We start from the raw sequence: 18,599 nt of genomic DNA, 5'->3' as shown, positions 1-18,599 counted from the left end.
GCTCGGCGGGGCCGTGGGTCGGGGACTAGATCTGGGGCTTCACTGGCAATAGCTCTCTCTGGTGATAGCTCTTTGGCTTGGTGTGAGTGATGAGAGTGAGTGAGGAGAGAAATTTTTTGAGGAGTGGAAATGGTTTGAAGGTAAAATGAAAGTGTAAAATGATTTACGGGTGAGAGGGGCTATTTTACAGTCAACGGGGAAAATAATTTCCGTTTGACCCACTTTTCTGTAGGTACCAAACACATAGGCTGATGTAAAATAATTTCCTCAAATCATTTTCTGGCAAAACAAATGCAGCCTAAAGTCTCCTTCTGGGTTGCACTGCAAATTGCAAATTGTAAATTGTGCTGCATTGCATAGCTGCCTGATACAAATATGAATAGTAGAATTTCCCCTCTTATTGCTTTCCTGCTTCTTTTTTTCTTTCTGGGTTTTCAATCCACCAATAATACTATCACAGATACCATCCTACCTGGTCAATCACTGACACACCTTGAGAGCATTGAGTCGCCTAATGGAATCTTCGAACTTTGTTTCTTCTCTCCAGGAAATTCGACAAAGTATTACTTGGCAATACGATTCAAGAATGTTTCTAAGCTGAGTGTAGTTTGGGTTGCGAACAGAAAGTACCCATTCCCTGATTCCAATCCTGTTCCCAATATTAATCAGGATGGAGATCTTGTAATATCTAATGGCACAATGACATTCGCCATGACCAACACATCAGCTGGCAACGGTACCCATGCCATGCTATTGGATACAAGTAATCTTATACTCACAAACAAGGTCTTAGAGCTTTTTTGGCAAAGCTTTGACTATCCTACTGATACTCTTTTGCCCGGAATGACTCTCGAATATAGTCGGCCATTAACATTGTGGAAAAGTAAAAAAGACCCAGCTCTTGATAATTTCACCCTACAGCTGGATTACTCACTGACAATAATGGAGGGGCCTGACGTATATTGGACTGGTTCACTCGCTAGCTTTGATGTTTTGTCTTCTAATTCTTGGCCTACTATTAATTACATTTCTCAAACTCAAATTTCGAGAATCGTGTTGGATGAAACTGGGAAGCTTAAACTGCAATCATGGTTAGAAGAAGAGAAAACGTGGAATACCTCGTTACAATCATCCAGGTGTGGGGATTATGCTTTATGCGGTGCTTTTAGTGTATGCAATGAGACTGCGCAAGAACCATGTGGATGTTTGCCAGGTTTCACACCCGTTTCTGCTGGTGCTTGGAGCAAAGGAGACGTGTCCAGCGGCTGTGAGAGGAAAACTGCTCTGCAGTGCAGTAATAATAGTGATGTTCAAAAGGATGGGTTTCTTCGCATGTCTAAAGTTGATTGGCTTGATAATAATACGCTGAGATCGAAGATTAGCAGTGATAAGGAGTGCCAATCATCTTGCTTGAACAGTTGTTCTTGTATTGTATATGCTTTTGAGCAAAAGTTGGATCGCATGTCTAAACTTTTTTTTTTTTGGTTATCCATCTTGCAATTTTGCAGTCATATCTCTCATTGTTTTCACACATAACATGCATACACTTTGCTAAATTGGGTACTCAACTTGATCTAAAAATTAATTGATTAATTTTTGAGTCCTTTGTACATTTTAGTATATGCTATTTTTCTTGATGTGTGAAATGCTGAAAATTGAAAATATTTTTTTTAAGATATGATGGATAATCAATATGCAAAATTCTCTACTTATGCAACTGTTTATGGGTCACATAGTGTCATGTTTATATTTATTGAAAGAGATAATATTTTTCTTTATGTGTATCCTCAACTTAGTTTTTAAGTTTGGTTTGTGTGTCTTTATTTTCCTCACCTCCTAAATTTTCCCCAAAACTGTTTTGTTTTTCCTATTTTTATAGGGGGAGTAAAGTTTTTTTTTAACCTTTGTTGTTCTTAGGGGGAGTTGTTGCTCTTCATAGGGGGAGTTGCCTCTATTCTCTATAGAGCTAGATTCTTTTGTTTCCTTGATTCTCTATTTGCTCTTGACTTTTGTTACGTATGTTTTCTGTTTACTCTTCGTATGAGTTTTCTTTGTCAATACGTCACAAAAAGGGGGAGAAATAAATGAAACGTGGGAATCTTGTTTAAAAAAGTTTTTAAAATGTTTTGCTTAGGAGGAGTTAAAATTGTTTTTGAAAGGGGGAGAATATAATTTTTTTTTGATGTATCTAACTTAGGGGGAGAGTTAGTTTACTTTTGTTTTTATATTGTGTTTCATATTATTGTTTATATGTCTTTCTTTTCACACATGCGTTGATGTGTTCTTTTGAGTGTTTTCAGAAAAGACAGGTATATTCTGATCAAGACCTTCTAAATCTTCTTGCAACTTCTAGGTTAGGAGTCTTAGATTGGGATTTGTGATGTATTTGGGCATTTTATTGTATATGGGCATTGTGTTGTATGTGTATTTTGTCACGGATTGCCAAAGGGGGAGATTGTTAGGTTTTGAGTTTGTAATGTTGGTAAACCATGACAAAACATGACAAAAACTAAGTCTCATTAGTTTAGAATGTGTAAGGTTGAATTTATTCAACCATCTAATTGGCTTTATTCCGTGCCAAATTTGCTTGTAATTCAGCATTTAGTAACCCTGTATTTAGGTGGGATTGTTGTAAGGGTAGTGAGTGAGATAGTGTGAAGATTGCTCAAGAGTGTGCAAGAAAACAGAGTGTCGCGGCTGGGACTCGCGGCTGGCCTCGCGGCTTCAACCCGCCAGAAGATGCACACGTGCCAAGCATGCTGGAAGATGAACAGTCATGTTAGCTGGAGCACTACAGGACAAAACAGGACAACTGGCCATACGGTTAACTCGCGACTGGAACTCGCGACTTAGTCAAGCCGCGAGCCACCCCTGTTTTGGAAAAACCTGACGTTTCGCATTCCTCTTCACTCCAGTATAAATACCCTTTTAACCCACGATTGAAAGAGAGCTTCCAGAGAGAATTTTGAAAGAGAAACCCTAAAGAAAAACCAGATTGTTTCACCCACAATCTCTACCTTAGAGTCTCATCAAATTCCCTCACTCTCTTCCTCTCCATTGTCAAATCCTTGAGAGGCCATTATACCAAACCTGGTTCTCACCATTATCATCTCTGTGAGACAGACGTTTGGAGTTCTGGGAAGCAGTTAGGAAGGAGCCAATATTCATTGGTTGATGCTACGGTGTAGTAGCGGAATCCGGAAAGCTAGAAAAGAAAAAGGTTCGGCGCAACCTCGTTGGAGCAAGAAGCTTGGAGGGCTTAGGTGCATTGGGTAGATTAGGCTTGGAGGGTCTATTGCTGTCCTTGTATCCCAACTGTATTTTCTAGTGGATTGATTACCGCTTGGAGGGCGGCGGAGAGGTTTTTCGCCGAGGTCTTCGGTTTCCTCTTCGATAACATATCTGGTGTTATCGCTGTGTTTGCATCTTCCTTCCTCTCTATCTCTGCCTTTACATTATCTGCTGTGGTTTATTTTGTTGTGGCTTAGATAGTTGTTTAATCAATTCCATGTTATAGCATATGTTAAGTTTCCGCACACTAGTTGTTTAACATATTGCTTGTGTTGATTAAATTGATTGTTGGGGGTCTAAACGTTCAAAAGTGTTTTTGTACACGTTTTTGAACTTTCAATTGGTATCAGAGCGGGTACACAGCTGTTTGGTTTCATTACCATTTGTGTGATCCTAGACCCCTGAGTTGTGGTTGTTGTTTTTGTTTATACCATGTTGAATTGTAGCTCAAGTGTTTGTGAAAATGTCTCTATGCATATGACTGAAAGGTGTCTTACTGATGACCTTGTAGAGTTATTAAAAACTAAGAAACATGCTAGAGTTTTTGTTCACATGCTGAAATTTCTTGAGAATCAGAATCTTGTCTTACACAGTAGCATATCTGAATCAAAATCATTGATTAAGAAATATAAAAGAAAGAATAGAATGTTGTGTGAGATGATTGAGAATCTGAAAATGAAAAATCAATCTAAAAGTAGCATGAAACCTGATGATGAGTTTGTGTTTGAAGGTCAAGATTGTCTGTCACATGTGAACCTATTTGTGCATACCTCATTAAAGGTGTTTAATGCATGTTTGTGGTATCTTGATAGTGGGTGTTCTCGCCATATGACAGGGGATAAGTCACTGTTTAAGTCACTCAAAGAAAAGGTGGGTGACTATGTGACCTTTGGGGATGGAAGCCATGCTCAAGTCCTTGGCAAAGGAACCATCGAGATACCCGGTTTGCCTCTGTTGAAAGATGTGCTGTTCATAAAAGGGCTGAAGGCGAATTTGCTGAGCATCACTCAAATTTGTGATGACGACTTCCTGGTACAATTCTCCAAGAAAGGATGTTTGATCATCAATAAAGAGGGGATTCAGGTTTTGGAAGGAAATCGGACTACGGATAACTATTATGGAATAGTTCCCACGGCACCAATATCATGTAGAAGTGCTCGGGTGGATATGTTGGAGCTGTGGCATCACAGATTTGGGCATGCCAACTTCAAACAAGTAGCCAAAGTCTCCAAACTTGAAGCAGTCGAGGGACTTCCTAAGTTTGGAAAAGTAAAGAAGACCATTTGTGGTGCATGTCAAATGGGGAAGCAAACTAAGGCAAGTCATCACAAGGTAAATGTGATAGCCACCTCTCGTTGTTTGGAGTTACTTCATGTTGATCTGATGGGGCCCACCAGAACTGAAAGCCTAGGGGGAAAAAGATATATTATGGTCATTGTGGACGACTACTCAAGATACACTTGGGTTGAATTCCTTAGAGAAAAATCAGAAGCTTGTGAGAGGCTGGAGATTCTGTGCAAGAAACTACAAAATGAAAAGGGGATTCCAATAGCCAAAATTAGAAGTGATCATGGGAGAGAATTTGAGAATGCAAGATTCGAGTCCTTCTGTGAGAAGAATGGTATTAAAAGAGAGTTTTCAGCTCCCAAAACTCCACAACAAAATGGAGTGGTAGAGAGAAAAAATCGTGTGATTCAGGAGATGGCAAGAGTCATGTTGCTTAATAAGCAAATACCTCAAAATTTTTGGGGAGAAGCTGTCAACACCTCGTGTCACATTGGCAATAGGATTTTCTTTCGAGCTGGTACAAAGAAGACTGCATATGAGATATGGAATGAGAAGAAGCCTAAAGTGAAGTATTTCCGGGTATTTGGAAGTAAATGTTATATCTTAAATGATCGAGAGAATCTTGGGAAGTTTGATGCAAGAAGTGATGAGGGTATTTTTCTTGGCTACTCTACTACAAGTCGAGCATATAGAGTGTTCAACAAGAGAACAAAAACTGTGATGGAATCCATAAATGTCAAGATTGATGATGCTTTACCTAAGGTGGAAATGATTGATGATGTAGAAGGGCTGAACACCGAAGAGCCTGATGTTGAGGTAGAAGCTTTGGATATAGAAGGTGAAGAACCTATACCAGAAGTAGAATCGACTCCCATCAACCCAAGAAGGGAAACGAGATCGATGTCTAGAACTTCAAGTCCTCTTACTCCACCAGAAGTTCATCCTCCTATCTCTCGTAGTGATGAAGTTTCCACTTCAAAAAGGCCTTCCTCAAGAATTCTCAAGAATCATCCGGAAAGTAATATCATAGGATCACTTGATGACGGTCTTCGCCTCAGGAAAGGAAATATTCTGCTAGCCAATCATGTAACATATCACTGTTATCTTGCACAGTTTGAACCAAAGAGGGTTGAAGAGGCTCTTCTAGATGAGAATTGGGTTGAATCAATGCATGACGAGCTGAATCAGTTTGTGAGGAATGACGTGTGGGAACTTGCTCCACGGCCTGAGAACGTTCATGTTATAGGCACAAAGTGGATTTTTAAAAACAAAACTGATGAAGATGGAGAGATAATTCGAAACAAGTCTCGTTTGGTGGCTCAAGGATACACACAAGTAGAAGGGGTGGATTTTGATGAATCTTTTGCTCCGGTGGCAAGACTCGAATCCATTCGAATCCTCATGTCCATTGCGTGCACTTTGAAGTTCAAACTTTATCAAATGGATGTTAAGTGTGCTTTTCTGAATGGATATCTAAATGAAGAGGTTTTTGTTGAGCAACCAAAAGGATTTAAGGATCCTCATTTTCCAGATCATGTATTAAGATTGAAGAAAGCACTGTATGGTTTAAAACAAGCGCCTAGAGCCTGGTACGATCGTCTTACACATTATCTTCTAGATAGAGGTTTCAAGAGAGGGTATGCTGATCGAACTCTATTTGTCAAAAATGATGAAGATTATCTCCTTGTGGCACAAGTCTATGTTGATGACATAGTGTTTGGAGCAACTATCGAAGATCGTGCTACTGAATTTTCTGAGGAGATGAAGAAGGAGTTTGAGATGAGCATGGTGGGGGAGCTCACATTCTTTTTGGGTCTTCAAGTCAAACAACAAAAGGAGGGTATATTTGTATCTCAAGAGAAGTATGCCAGAAATATTGTCAAGAAGTTTGGCCTAGACTCCAAAAAACATGCCTCCACTCCCATGAGCTCTGCCACTAAACTGAATGTGGATTCATCAGGAGTTGAAGTAAGTCCCACATTGTATAGGAGCATCATTGGAAGTTTGCTCTACCTTACAGCAAGTAGACCGGACATTGCTTTCAGTGTGGGCGTTTGTGCCAGGTACCAAGCTAATCCAAAGGAATCTCATCTGACTGCTGCTAAGCAAATCATTCGATATGTGAGTGGTACTGCAAACTATGGTCTGTGGTATTCAAAAGACTCAAATGCGTGTCTTGCCGGATATTCGGATGCTGACTGGGCTGGAAGTGTAGACGATCGGAAAAGCACTTCAGGCGGCTGTTTTTATCTTGGTAACAATCTTGTTTCGTGGATGAGCAAGAAGCAGAATTCAGTATCTCTATCTACTGCAGAAGCAGAGTACATAGCTGCTGGAAGTTGCTGCACTCAGCTTCTTTGGATGAAGAAATTACTTCATGACTATGGAATTCCTCAAGAAACGATGTGTGTCTTCTGTGACAACACCAGTGCCATCAATCTTTCCAAAAATCCTGTTCAGCATTCAAAATCCAAACACATAGAGATACGTTACCATTTCATTCGGGATTTGGTAGAGGAAAGAGTTGTGTGTCTTGAGTTCATACACACTGACAATCAAAAGGCGGATATCTTCACCAAGCCTCTCGATGGTCCACGGTTTGAATCACTCCGTAAGACCATTGGTGTCGGTACAATTCCTTGACTCTCTTGTGTGTTGTGTGCTTCATTGTTTATATATCTGTCTGTGTTGGAGCACACACTTCTTTTTGCAACTTGTTTCTTGTTTGCTTGTTCTGTTGTGTTTGCTGCTGGTTATGTTTGTGTTTGATTCATTCTTTTTGTTTCTTGAGTCAAAAATCCAAAAATTACATAAAGAATTTGAAAATCAAAACGCTTGATTGACTTTGTTGAGTTTTGTCTTAAAACTCGTTTTGCCTTGTACCTTTGTGCTAATGGCTTTGTGCATTTTCGAGCATTGCTTGTTTTCATGCACTCATATCACTATGGGAAAAATCTGGAAATCTATGTGAGTGTTGTAAATAGATCTTCAAGCTTGTCATGAATGATTAGTGAATGGTTATGTTGATCTTGAAACATGCATAGACTTGTGTCTATATCTCTTCCCACTTTTTATTTTTTTGCTAAAAAGAGCTCACCAAATGTAAATCTCCAAATGAAAAGAGATATTGAGCTGCAAAAGCCTGTCGCACATTCTAGTATTTGACTAGGAAAAAGGGTAAGCGACTTTATATTAAAAGTGAAATTTCATTCAAAAAGGCCTGTTCTTCAAAGAGAAATGTTATATATCCCTCTCACAATGAGAGATGATTGCCTCAAAAGATCAAATGTTAAGGCTGAAAGTGGAGTCAAATGAAAAGCTCCAAGTTATGTTATCAAGTTGTGTGGGAGGTCATATATTCATATTTCTATAATTGAGATTGGTCACATGATCTAGTGCTAATTGTATATGCCTTGGTTGAATTGATCATTGAAGCTTCACATTAGACAAAGGACTATTTCATTGTTGATATCCACACACAACACACAAGTTTATGTTCAATAAATGCCTTATTCATTTGTGTGATTGTACTTGATAAAATGTGTTTTCACATGCTCAATCTTTGTGAATTCAAGCACAAAAAGATTTTTGAGTATTTTAGGTGTTTTTGGAAAGTGTTTTGTTGGAAAAATCTGAAAATTTCAAAATACAGTTTTGCCCTGTTTTGGCGGCTCAGTCGCGGGTATGCCAAGTCGCGAGCCTCAGTCGCATCTTCGCTGGTCTTGTTTGGCGACTTGTTCGCGAGTGGAAGGTCCAGTCGCGAGATTCACTCAGAGATTTTCGCGGCTCAGCTCGCGACTAACTCGCGGGTAGACCTTCCAGTCGCGAAAAACACTTAGAAAAATTTTTCAAAATTTTGTTTTTGTGTTCTTTGGCGGCTTAATCTGGCGACTGTGTGGCGACTTGTCTCAGTCGCGAAAATCGCGTGTTTTGGACATACGGGGGCAGTTTTTAAAATTTTCTGTTTTCCCTCGATCTTTTTGTGACTGTTCATTGTCTTTTTCTTCTGCACTTTCCCTTTCTCACCGTGCCTCCATTGTCGATCTCCATTGGTTGCTTCTTCTCAGCTAAAAATCGTCGACTCACAGGTATGGTTCCTTGTCTTGCACTCTAATTTTCCTGTTGTTATGGTTTTCCCTCTGGATTATTCACTTTTGAGTGTGGGTTTTGTGATGGTTTTTGCTGTCATAGTTGTCCCTTCTTAGCTTATGGTAACCTGTGCTTATGGTTTTGAGCTAATTTATTTTGTTGGCTGTGTTCTTCATCATGTGCTTAGCTAGGGTTAGCTAATTTTTGTCTGATCTGTTGTTGCTATCATGTTTCACTTTGATCTTGTGTGGTATCTTGTTGATGTGGTGTTGATTTTGGTCCTTTTACAGCTGTCGTTGTGGTTATATTTGATCTCTCTACTGTGTAGTTCTAATTTGGGCCTTTGGTGTCCCTCATTGCTACTTTCTGACCATACTCATCCAGCTGTTAGGGTTTCTTCATTGTTCCTACATTTTCACTAACCCACTGCTGATATAGTCTGTTGGATTGTGTTTTGTCATTTCCCTTGTTTATAATACAGACTGGTCATGTCTCCATTCAAAAAGGCTGCTGTGAAAGGAGGTTCTTCCAAAGGGAAGGAACCCGTAATTGATGTTGATGAAGACACACCTCTCCCGAAAGTGACTCGCTCTTCATCACAGCGATTCGATCCCAATAAGTTCAGATCCTATTCAGCGTATCAGTCATATGAGAATTTCTTTCTTCATGCCACACCACTACTAGAGAGAGCTGTGGATCTGCCTTCACTTCATAACACTGACATTCCGATATGTTTTGCTCACAAGGATTGGAATTACCTTCTCTCGGATCCGGATATCATGTATGAAGAGTTGGTTAAAGAATTTTATGCTAATGCAATTGTGGAGGGAGATGAACTTAAGTGCTGGGTTCGACAAAAGAGCTTTTCTGTCTCTCCTACATACCTGGCAGAAATTCTTCACATCAACAGACCCATTTTTCGTCATTCACCGGTCTATGATGATCTATGTCCTAATGAGGAGCTTCTCAAACAAAGTCTTGGTCAAGACTTGGAATTCTCACCAAATGGAAAATCCATCAGTGTTTCCTCCCTTTCTCCGAAACTGCGAGTGCTTACAATTGTGATGTTTCACAATTTGTACCCTTTGTCAAGTACTGGGTATATGAATCTCGGACGAGCTTTGTTTCTTCATGATCTGGTCTCTGATGAAGAAATTGACATTTGTGCTCACATCTTTCATGTTCTGCGCAAAACGGTTCTTCGCAGTGAGTCTCGGATATGCATTCCTTTTTGTAGTCTCATTTCACGGATCTTGAAGCTCAAGGGAATTTATCCAACGGCTGATGAGTCTCCTATCCCCAAACCAAGTCCGATCAACATGCGCACATACAATGCAAGTGTTGGACATAGTCGGAAGAGAGCCAAACCAGAAACTTCTGCACCTCACAGTGACTCTCAGTTCAGCAATCTCTCCCTCGATGAGAAACTTGATTGCATTGTCTCCTCTGTCCACGCGTTGAATACAAAGATGTCTGGACTCACTGCTTCTCTACACCATCAAAGCAACCGATGGGATATGAAGTTTACTTCTCTTCAGACTCAGTTGGATCAAATTCAGAGAAAACTAGAAGAGGATGACTAGCCTATTCCATGACAAAAAGGGGGAGTGATAGGCATAATCAGAGGGGGAGGATATTACCCTAAGGGGGAGTGTCACTATTTAAGGGGGAGTGTCTTTATTTTTTTTGTTTCCTTCTTCTCTTTAAGTTGATATATTATGTTTTGTAAAACTGTTATTCAGGTATTTGTTGGTTTGTACCCATATGCTTTTGTAAGCTTTTAGGGTTTATGTTTTATGCATAATTTGTAGGCCTTGTGGTATGTACCATGCTTAAGTGCAGCCTTTATGCTATGTTGAAATCAGTACTTTAATCTAAATGTTCTGCATTGTGATTGTTGTACTGTCACTCTTGTGCCCTTGTAGGATTGTTCCTAGATGCATATGCCATGTGAGCTATGCATTGGTTGAGTGTTGAACATACAAGTGTCTTGCTTTGTGCTTGTAAACTTGTATGTCCTTGTGTTCATTCCAAGTGTGAATGAACACTGTGATCACTACCTTGTGGTGTTCACTTGGTTGATCAAGCCATGGTTTGTTTATTAACTCCATCTTTGCTTGATCTCATATTGCCTGTTTCATATGCATTTATAATTTTCTGCTTACAATGATCATGGTGTATTGTTGTGTTTCAGGAGTTTATGTTCATATGATTCAAGTGCTTCACAGCTTCTAGAATTAGGTGTGAGTGAGTTTTGATCAACTGTTCCCAACTCACATGTTAAGTCTAGAGTCTGTTTTAGGGTTTTGTCACGGAATAGCCAAAGGGGGAGATTGTAAGGTTGAATTTATTTAACCATCTAATTGGCTTTATTCTGTGCCAAATTTGCTTGTAATTCAGCATTTAGTAACCCTGTATTTAGGTGGGATTGTTGTAAGGGTAGTGAGTGAGATAGTGTGAAGATTGCTCAAGAGTGTGCAAGAAAACAGAGTGTCGCGGCTGGGACTCGCGGCTGGCCTCGCGGCTTCAACCCGCCAGAAGATGCACACGTGCCAAGCATACTGGAAGATGAACAGTCATGCTAGCTGGAGCACTACAGGACAAAACAGGACAACTGGCCATACGGTTAACTCGCGACTGGAACTCGCGACTTAGTCAAGCCGCGAGCCACCCCTGTTTTGGAAAAACCTGACGTTTCGCATTCCTCTTCACTCCAGTATAAATACCCTTTTAACCCACGATTGAAAGAGAGCTTCCAGAGAGAATTTTGAAAGAGAAACCCTAAAGAAAAACCAGATTGTTTCACCCACAATCTCTACCTTAGAGTCTCATCAAATTCCCTCACTCTCTTCCTCTCCATTGTCAAATCCTTGAGAGGCCATTATACCAAACCTGGTTCTCACCATTATCATCTCTGTGAGACAGACGTTTGGAGTTCTGGGAAGCAGTTAGGAAGGAGCCAATATTCATTGGTTGATGCTACGGTGTAGTAGCGGAATCCGGAAAGCTAGAAAAGAAAAAGGTTCGGCGCAACCTCGTTGGAGCAAGAAGCTTGGAGGGCTTAGGTGCATTGGGTAGATTAGGCTTGGAGGGTCTATTGCTGTCCTTGTATCCCAACTGTATTTTCTAGTGGATTGATTACCGCTTGGAGGGCGGCGGAGAGGTTTTTCGCCGAGGTCTTCGGTTTCCTCTTCGATAACATATCTGGTGTTATCGCTGTGTTTGCATCTTCCTTCCTCTCTATCTCTGCCTTTACATTATCTGCTGTGGTTTATTTTGTTGTGGCTTAGATAGTTGTTTAATCAATTCCATGTTATAGCATATGTTAAGTTTCCGCACACTAGTTGTTTAACATATTGCTTGTGTTGATTAAATTGATTGTTGGGGGTCTAAACGTTCAAAAGTGTTTTTGTACACGTTTTTGAACTTTCAGAATGGTCTACATTGAAGCCCAAGACAAAAAAAAACTCAAGTTCGGGATAAAAACAAATGAGTTATAAGCTGTTTCGTTCGATTGGTACTCGATTGGTACTAGTGATTTTCGATCAATCAAAAATTGCATATCAGCAAAATCAGCGAACCTAAAAAGGCCATAACTTATCCGTTTGAAGCCTAAATCGCTAGCCGTTTTTTCCAGTATTTAAAGAAAATTATAAGCTAACCCTAGGTGGGGTTTTGAGAGTTTTTTTAGAGAAATTAGAGTGCATCTTGTTTCACTTTTGTAGATCTAGGGTTTTGTACCCAAAAGCTCTCTTATGTCTTCTACCGGTGTTATTCCTTGAAGAATCTCAAGATCTGGTGTTGTAGAAGTTGCTGCATACAAGAGCAATGTTTAAGGAGATCCAAAACCTTTGAGTGGAGTCTCAAAGTCATAAGCAGGTGAGCTTGTGTTGTTGCAAAGGCCAAGGAAAGAAGTAGTTCGTAGACTTGGAGTTATCATGGGGTCGTGGTAGTAAGTTTTCTACTGGTGTGTAGCAATAGAATATTAGTGGTCTAAGTTCTATTGTACAAACTTCAATTCTTTCATAGTGGATTTGCTTTTTACATTGAGGATAGCTAGGTTAAATCCTTCACAGGTTTTTACCCGTTTGGTTTCACTACAACAAAATGTAGTTTCAGTGACGAATTTTAGTGAGGAAAATTTTTTCCTGGCAAAAAAGTACTATATAGCGACGAAATTTAAATTTCATCGCTATTTATAAAAAAAATTAGTAATATTTAGCAACGAAAATTAGATTTCGTTGCTATATGTTGTGTTAAACTCAGTCGCCAAGCAAAAAATGTTGGCGCGAAACTAAATTCAGCTACAGTGACGAAATTTTTCGTCGCTATAAGATTAAGTTTTTTGCAACGAAAAATTTCATCGCTAAATGTGTTAGTGAGAACACTATTAGTGACGAAAAATATTTCGTTGCTATATATAACATATAGTGACGAATATAAGTCGTCGCTAAAAACAAAAACATATATATATCAGTATATTATCAGCGACGAATCCCCGTTCGTCGCTAAAGGTAGCCAATAGCGACGAATCTGAGTTCCTCACTAAAAGTTTTATATTAATATCACTCAAGCGCCAAGTGAAAAATTTTTGGTGCCAAACTAAATTCAAATACAGCGACGAACCGTTTCGTCGCTAAAAGTTTAAGTTTTTTGGGACGAAAATGTTCGTCGCTGAAAATAACATATAACGACGAATCCGAGTTCATCACTAAACATTTTACATAATATGACTCAGGCGCCAAGTGAAAATTTTTGGTACCAAACAAATTCAGCTATAGCGACAAAGATTTTCGTCGCTAAAAGTTTAAGTTTTTTGTGACAAAAAGTTTCGTCGCTAAAGGTGTTAGTGAGAACACTATTAGTGACGAAAATAATTTCGTCGCTGAATATAACATATAGCGACGAAAGTAAGTCATCACTAAAAATAAAATGATAATTATAGGTTCGTTATCAGTGACGAATCCCAGTTCGTTGCTAAAGGTATCCAATAGCGACGAATCTGAGTTCATCACTAAAAGTTTTATACATATAATCTTTAGCCCTTTTTTTTTTTTGTTTCACTTTTCCCTTTTTCTGATTTTTTTCTCTCTTTCCCTCATAGCCCATCCGCATATCGCCGATTCGGCCGTCGATTAGGCTCATCGTCGCCGCCGAATCGTTGCTTTTGCTTTTGCTTGCCGTCGCTTTTGCTTTTGCTCGCCGTCGCTTATGCTTGCTGTCACCGCCGAATCGGTTCGCCGTCTTATTTGCTTGCTTGTCGTCACTTTTGCTTGCCATCGTCGCTTTTGCTTGCCGTCGTCGCTTTTGCTTGCCGTCGTCGCTTTTGCTGGTTGCCGTCGTCGCTTTTGCTGCTTGCTTGTGTCGCTTTTGCCGTCATCGCTTTTGCTTGATCGTTGTCGCCGATCAAACCCCAGCGACGTTTTGGCTCCCAGCCACACCGACGCTTCGGCTTCCCTTCACCGATTCAGCTCCCATGGCCTTTCGGCTTCCACCCACACTGACTGTTCGCCTTCCCTTTGCCGATTTAGCTCCCAGCGACCCTTCGGCTTCCACTTCCAACCGATGACCCTTCGCCTTCCCTTCACCGATTCAATTTCTTTTTTTTTCTTAACTACTTCAAGTAAGAGACTCCTGAAATTATATTTATTTATTGCTTTTCTTTTTTGGTTTCTGAGCATTGGTACATAAGGAACATTTCATTTGATATACAAGTTTTACTATAGTTTCACTTCAAATACATGCTGCACTGGGGTTGCTTTCATATGCACTTTTGGCAAGTGTTGAGGGGAGTCATGTTTAGACACTCCTTTAGGAAATTTGGGCTCTAGGCCTTGTTTAATGTCAATATTATTCCCAAGAATTAGGCTGAAAATTTAAGTATATTTACAAATGAATATGGGAATAAGAGAAGCAGTGCATTTTAGAAAAGGAAACAGATATGCTTTTATTCTAACAAATTTGGAACCATCAGTGATTTGTGTGTGTGGAGGGGTAGGTAACTGTCAAAATTTTAATTGGCTCTTAACTACAACATTCAAGATAGTTATGAAAGATTGGATTTTATGAGATTAATTCTTTTGTTGCTCTAATCATAAAGAAATTGGAATATAATGGTTAATATATTAGAATTATGATATGTTAATATACACATTTATTTGTTGCAAGGAACATCTTTGCTTTTGGGCTGTTTGTATCACCTATGTAAGTTTTAGACCTGAATAGTCTTCCTGTTTTATAAGACTTTGGGTCCGTTTGGATTGAGCTTATTTTTGCTGAAACTGAAAACTAAAACTGAAAACACTGTAGCAAAATAATTCTTAAATATGTGAATAGTATCGTGGGACCCATTTTTAATGAAAAAGTTGCTAAAAAGTGGAATTTGTGGGTCCGTAAACAGTGCACGAATGTACTGTTCACCGTTGATTTAGTCAAAATGTGCGGCTAAAGTTAAAAAAAAAAAAAAACAAAAAACAAAAAAATTCAGAAAACGCAGCTTGGATTCAGCGGAAAACGCTGAATCCAAACGGCCTCTTTTAAGAGGAGAAAGAGGAGCATATAGATTATATTATATTTCATCCCCTAACTAGTTTTTTTGGTTTCTGAGCATTGCTTTTCTTCAAAATTCCATGTTTTGCAGCAAATTTGGGGTTCCTTTTTTGGTTCAAGATGTTAGGATGTTTGGGGAATCCTCATTTCGTACAGAGAAAAGTCAAGGCTTGTTGATAGGTAAAAGTTACCCTTTAATTGTGAGAAGTTTCTAGCACTATTTTCTATTTATTGCTATTAGTACTTGGAAAATGTAAATTTCGAAATTTTACATAGCCCTCTATTTGCTATGATATGTTGTAGTTGAGCTGTATGTCTTGTAATTTAGGAAACTAAATGAACAATGGACAATAGTTTGGTATATTATCTTGTAAAAGGCTTTCATCTCAACCAAATAGAGGGCTAGGCAGTAGATTTGCTTGTGTGTGCCTCTTTGGTTAGGTTCTTTTTTATTATGTGGATGCTTGTGATTTGTATTATAATTATGGTGATGTTGTGTTCAGTCTTCATACTTTATTATGTGCAAATATTTCTCTTAGCTGGTGGCACAACTAGTACCATTAACATATTCTGTAACATGTCCCATTTGGTTAAGCTCCTAACTCTTCTTCATTAATTTTTACAAGTATAATTTTTTCTTTTTTATTGTTTCTGGTAGTTGTATCATTTTCAAGACTGAAGGACTTATAAATTTAAGTTTTCTTTTGCAGGCTAAATACACATTATTTGCAATAACTTTGGATTTCTTTTTCTGAAAGTTGTAAGCTTAGCTTGAGCAAAGTAAGTAAATTCTAGTTAAAAACTTATAAAATTTTATATTTGTGATGTTGGAAATTGGATTTGTGGTGGTATGTTGTGTTGGAGCAAGCGGGTGGCTTGCATGGTGTTATAAGGTGGTTTAAATACATATTGGGAGTGTTTTACATTCTTTTGAATTATGATTGGGTATTGTTGATTAGATGTAATGAATAGTAGAATTTAATACTTGTAAGCATTATAGTTGTGATGTTTGTATTTGGTTTTCTTGTGGATTGTTGATTTGAATGAGTATTGTTAATTAGATGTGATGAATAGTATTTTATTTGATTTAAATATTTGTAAAACTCTATATTTGTGATGTTGGAAATTGGATTTGTGGTGGTATGTTGTGTTGGAGCAAACGGGTGGCTTGCATGGTGTTATAAGGTGGTTTAAATACATATTGGGAGTGTTTTACACTCTTTTGAATTATGATTGGATATTGTTGATTAGATGTGATGAATAGTAGATTTCAATACTTGTAAGCATTGTAGTTGTGATGTTTGTATTTGGTTTTCTTGTGGATTGTTGGTTTGAATGAGTATTGTTGATTAGATGTGATGAATATTATTTTATTTGATTTAAATACTTTTAAAACTATATACTTGTGATGTTGGAAATTGGTTTGGTGGGTTGTTGTGCTGGAGCAAGCGGGTGGCTTGCATGATATTATAAGGTGGTTTAAATTCATATTGGGAGTGTTTTTCATTTCTTGCAAATTTGAATGAGTATTATTGATTAGATGTGATGAATAGTATTTTATTTGATTTAAATACTTGTAAAACTCTATATTTGTGATGTTGGAAATTGGATTTGTGGTGGTATGTTGTGTTGGAGCAAGCGGGTGACTTGCATGGTGTTATAAGGTGGTTTAAATACATATTGGGAGTGTTTTACATTCTTTCGAATTATGATTAGGTATTGTTGATTAGATGCGATAAGTAGTAGATTTCAATACCCGTGGAACAACACGTGGTATAGCAGTACGGGCACTTGTTGAAAAAAGTGGTAAGTTGCTAGTACGTATAACTGCAGAGTATGATGCTCCTGTTGGGACTAATGCGTGCAAGCTTGTCAATCAAATTGGTGTACAAGTGCGAAGTAATTTGTCCAGTTACAATGTGAAAAATTGGAAAAGTGTTGATGCTGCTACTAGAGATGTGGTGCTTCAAAGTATCGCGGTAAATTTACATTGATAGCGTCTAACTCATCTTTGTTGTCATTAAGCATATTAAGTACATATAATAATATTTTTATAATACATATACACTTCATTTTATAGGATTAGTTTGAGCTAGAAGGAGATTCTAACTTGGTGAACAAAACAATAAATACAAAATGTGTATTATCATTATCCAATATTTACTATATTATGTTGTCAAATGATTAGATTAATACTTAGATGAAGTAAATGTATACTGTTTTATTCATGAACTAATAAATATCTTGAATGTTCTTCATTAGGAAAAATCAAGAATTAACTCTGAAAATAGGAGCAAAACTTCAAGGAAACATAGATGCGGGTCAAAGGCACTTGCTGTTAGGGTTGATGAGGAGGTGTGTGTTTTTTCATTTTCTTAAACCTTAGTGTATTACATGTTGTGATTAATTAACTATAAATAACTAACACTTGAATGTTAATTAATTAGACAAATAATAATGGTGGTCAAGTTCCTGAATTGACAAAAATCTACAAAGATGTTCATTTCAATCCAAATACAAATAGGTGGATACACCATGAGGATGAAGCGACATATGTATGTGTATCATTCCATCCCTATTATTCTATCTTTATCATGTTTGTAAAGTTATAACATATGTATTATTAATGTTGTGATTGCTTGTTTTTTTCTCTTTCAAATGGTAGGAAACTATTCTCAAAGTGCAAGAGGATCATTGTCAAGATCCTAATGCAATTCCCCTTACACAAGAGGAGATCTCAAACTTGGTTTTTAAGAAGAAATCCGGTATTGTAAAAGGACTTGGCATGAGACCTTCCTCTTCTCTAGTAACCACTGCCTCATCTAGTTCGGTGGAGTATATTCATCGGTTAGAAAGTGAGATAATTGAGCTCAAAGAGGCAAGAGCTAGGGATGAAGAGAAGTGAGCTAAGGAGCAAGAGGCGCAAGCTAAGCAAGATGAGGTCCAAAAGAATATTCTTAATTTTTTGAGGAGCAAGGGTTATGATGACGCTTTTACCTATGGAGGTGGTTCATCGTCAAGCTAAATCACTATTGGTTAGTACTTTATCTTTAAGTTAAAACACTTCATTTTTTATGTATCATTTGAAACTAATATTTGTCACGTGATAGGTTATTCAATCTTTAGTAGAATTATATTTGACTAAAGATTTATATTTAACTAAAGATTTATATTTGTGCAGATTTCTTATTGGTGGCTTTAGGGGATTTCCTTTAGGCATTATTTGAAGGCATATGAGGACATCTTCTGTTGGTTTTAATTATATTATGCTACATTTTTTGTATTGTTATAAAACATCTTAAGTTATTGTATGTGTTGCAAACAATTATTGTATGGAAGGAGTTTGAGTTGGATACTTATTTTAATTTTGACTTGTGGAATGT

General features: G+C 38.1%; 1 protein-coding gene across 1 annotated transcript; it reads left to right on the top strand.

Moving 5' to 3' along the window:
• The first annotated feature begins 375 nt into the window (after window positions 1–375).
• LOC126695966 (G-type lectin S-receptor-like serine/threonine-protein kinase At2g19130) lies at window positions 376–18,121 on the top strand. Its single transcript, XM_050392757.1, has 4 exons — window positions 376–1,417; window positions 17,050–17,195; window positions 17,479–17,571; window positions 17,882–18,121. Exons 1-4 carry the CDS (start codon window positions 376–378, stop codon window positions 18,119–18,121), a joined length of 1,521 nt encoding a protein of 506 aa, XP_050248714.1.
• The last annotated feature ends 478 nt before the right edge of the window (window positions 18,122–18,599 follow it).

Source organism: Quercus robur, chromosome 8 (assembly GCF_932294415.1).
Source record: "Quercus robur chromosome 8, dhQueRobu3.1, whole genome shotgun sequence".
Classification (NCBI taxonomy): domain Eukaryota; kingdom Viridiplantae; phylum Streptophyta; class Magnoliopsida; order Fagales; family Fagaceae; genus Quercus; species Quercus robur.
This window is presented reverse-complemented; position numbering and strand designations above follow the sequence as displayed.

Coding starts and splice junctions, on each gene's coding strand:
- LOC126695966 (XM_050392757.1), top strand. CDS start 376: ATGAATAGTAGAATTTCCCCTCTTATTGCTTTCCTGCTTCTTTTTTTC. Junction 1,418..17,049: donor CCAATCATCTTGCTTGAACA/GTTGTTCTTGTA, acceptor GTATAACTGCAG/AGTATGATGCTCCTGTTGGG. Junction 17,572..17,881: donor CTGTTAGGGTTGATGAGGAG/GTGTGTGTTTTT, acceptor TTCAAATGGTAG/GAAACTATTCTCAAAGTGCA.